Genomic DNA, 2133 nt, shown 5'->3' on the forward strand with positions numbered 1-2133 from the left:
TTTTAGCTAGCTATCAGCTTCAGCATTTTTAGCTATCAACTTCAGTGTTTTCAGCTATCAATTTAAGCATCTCCAGCCATTAATCTATCGCAGGTAATGCTATATATCTAGTATTTAAAATGTTTAATGTTATTTTTTCTGTGAAGATTACAGAAATGAGTTGTTTAAAATTTGGCTATGAGTGACTTTCTGGAAAACCATAAATGTTTAGGCTGTGATTGTTACACTTTTTCTGTTAGCCTACAAACCGACCCCGGCCCTCCATCAGATGAGAAAACAGGTATGTGGCCCTCACAAGAAAAAGCTTGGGGACCTCTGTTCTGAGATAATAAATAAACATTTTATTGAGAAAAGGTGAAAAATCTTTCTCTAGGAACCAGTTCAATGAACATAATTTAATTGTTTACAAATATTTTCTTAATTCTCACAGTCTGTTGACGTTAAGACCAAAAATAAATTTGGATTTCTGGTTTTAAGTGATCATGTAAAAGGCACAAACTACAGGTAATTGAAGTTTTGTGATTTTGACAAAGAGAATTCACACATTCAAATATAAATATCAAATATTTATAATGTTCTTTTGGCTATAAATAGGGGCAGAGCAAATTTGTGTCCTGCAGTTGCTCACAATCTTCTGAAAGAAATCCGATTATGCTCCAACAATAGTCCGATTTCTGATCGGATTGTTGCAGTTTTTCTGGTTTTGTTGTCTGTGCTCATCCTCCTGTTGCTGTTTAATAATTAGAAACACTTGTTTGCATAGCAAGATGGCCGAGTGATGATGTAATGACGCCCTGCATTCACATTCATGGCATTTGTGGATTCAGTCTGTAAACAAAAACAAGCAGGAGGACATTTATGATGGAAAAAATAAATAAATAAATAAATAAAGAGCTTTGTTTGTTTTTCTCTTAACAAGTCAGAAGTTGCTTTGCGAAATGACGCATCAAAGTGGAGAGGAGATCTAATCGAACGCGCAAAGACGCAGCCAGAAGGCACGAGCTGCGCTGCGCGGCGCGGCGCGCGGGCCACGCGCCACAGCCTCCACTCACCGTCCTGCGTGTCGTTCCCGCGGCTGCAGTTGCTGCAAATGTGCTTGATCTCTTTCCCGATCTGGCAGTGGATCGTGAACGGCATGTTGTTGTTATTGTGCGGGTGCTGGCCGTGCCCCTTCCTGCTGCTCAGAGACATGATCTTCACCAGGCTGAAGGCTTTTTTCTTGGGCTTCTCCACGGCCACGGGCGCGTTTTCTCGGCACCCCGTGGAGAGCCAAGCGCCGTGCATGATGGGGGGCGCGGGATCCACCGTCGGGTAATTGGCCGTTTTGAACATCTTGCAACAGCGATGCAGCGTTTTTTGTGTGTATTTTTTTCTCCTAAAGCGCCATCAGTTGAGTCCAACAATTTGCTCGACGTTCCCACACCTTTACCTGAGGATGCGCAGAGACTCTGTGGCGCAAAAGTCAGGAAAAACGCGACCTGTCGCACCTGGAGGGGGTCATGATGAACAAAAGAGTGAGTAGTAGACGGCAGGTCGAGCCTCCTCTTCCTCCTGGAGCTGTGGACTGCAGTCGGTTGTGGCTAATCCACGATTAGTGAGGCTGCGCAGGGAGAGGCTGTGATTGGCTGCGCCCAGAGCGCTCTAATAGGTCAGCGTGGACGCATCTATCCTTCTGTTTTTAACTCTACCTGTGCTGCCAAATCATAATCCTGTTAATAAAATCAATTTGTTTTATATTTTGTTTTTATTTCTGCGACAAATCCTAAATTAAAACCTGCAGCAGCGACAAAGCTGCACCTCACAGCAGAAAACACGCTCTTAGTGGCAGTTCAGAGGACAGCACAAGTTGATCTGAGCCACAAATACCTCCAAAGAGGGGCAAACAGGGGTCAAGTGGTGATGCAAGACAACTAGTCCTGCACACACCAAACACCACTGCAAATATGCAAAAACATTAAATGCATTTTCATTCACTTTTGGGGGTTTTCATGCGTTCTGTTGCTGCAAAAACAGAGTCTTAAGAAACTAAAAATCAGCTTGTTTCAAGAAAAAATGCTATTATTGTGAACGTTTTTCTATAGCAAAATAATCTTGGTTTAAAGTTACACTTCGATTTGTTGTAAAAGCGTTCCC

General features: G+C 42.8%; 1 protein-coding gene across 2 annotated transcripts in view; it reads right to left on the reverse strand.

The window, feature by feature from the left end:
• Nucleotides 1-2133, reverse strand: part of LOC112147366 (phosphatase and actin regulator 1) — a 56040-nt gene that overhangs the window by 35604 nt on the left and 18303 nt on the right. The window contains exon 1 of one of the 2 annotated variants that reach the window (XM_024273698.2): nucleotides 1053-1630. The exons of the other annotated variant lie outside the window; for it this stretch is intronic. Within the exon in view, the coding sequence (XP_024129466.1) occupies nucleotides 1053-1332 (280 nt within the window). The 5' untranslated portion in view covers nucleotides 1333-1630. Of the gene's footprint in view, nucleotides 1-1052; nucleotides 1631-2133 lie in introns of those variants that run through there. 2 annotated transcript variants of the gene reach the window in all.

Source organism: Oryzias melastigma, linkage group LG17 (assembly GCF_002922805.2).
Source record: "Oryzias melastigma strain HK-1 linkage group LG17, ASM292280v2, whole genome shotgun sequence".
In the NCBI taxonomy this organism is placed as follows: domain Eukaryota; kingdom Metazoa; phylum Chordata; class Actinopteri; order Beloniformes; family Adrianichthyidae; genus Oryzias; species Oryzias melastigma.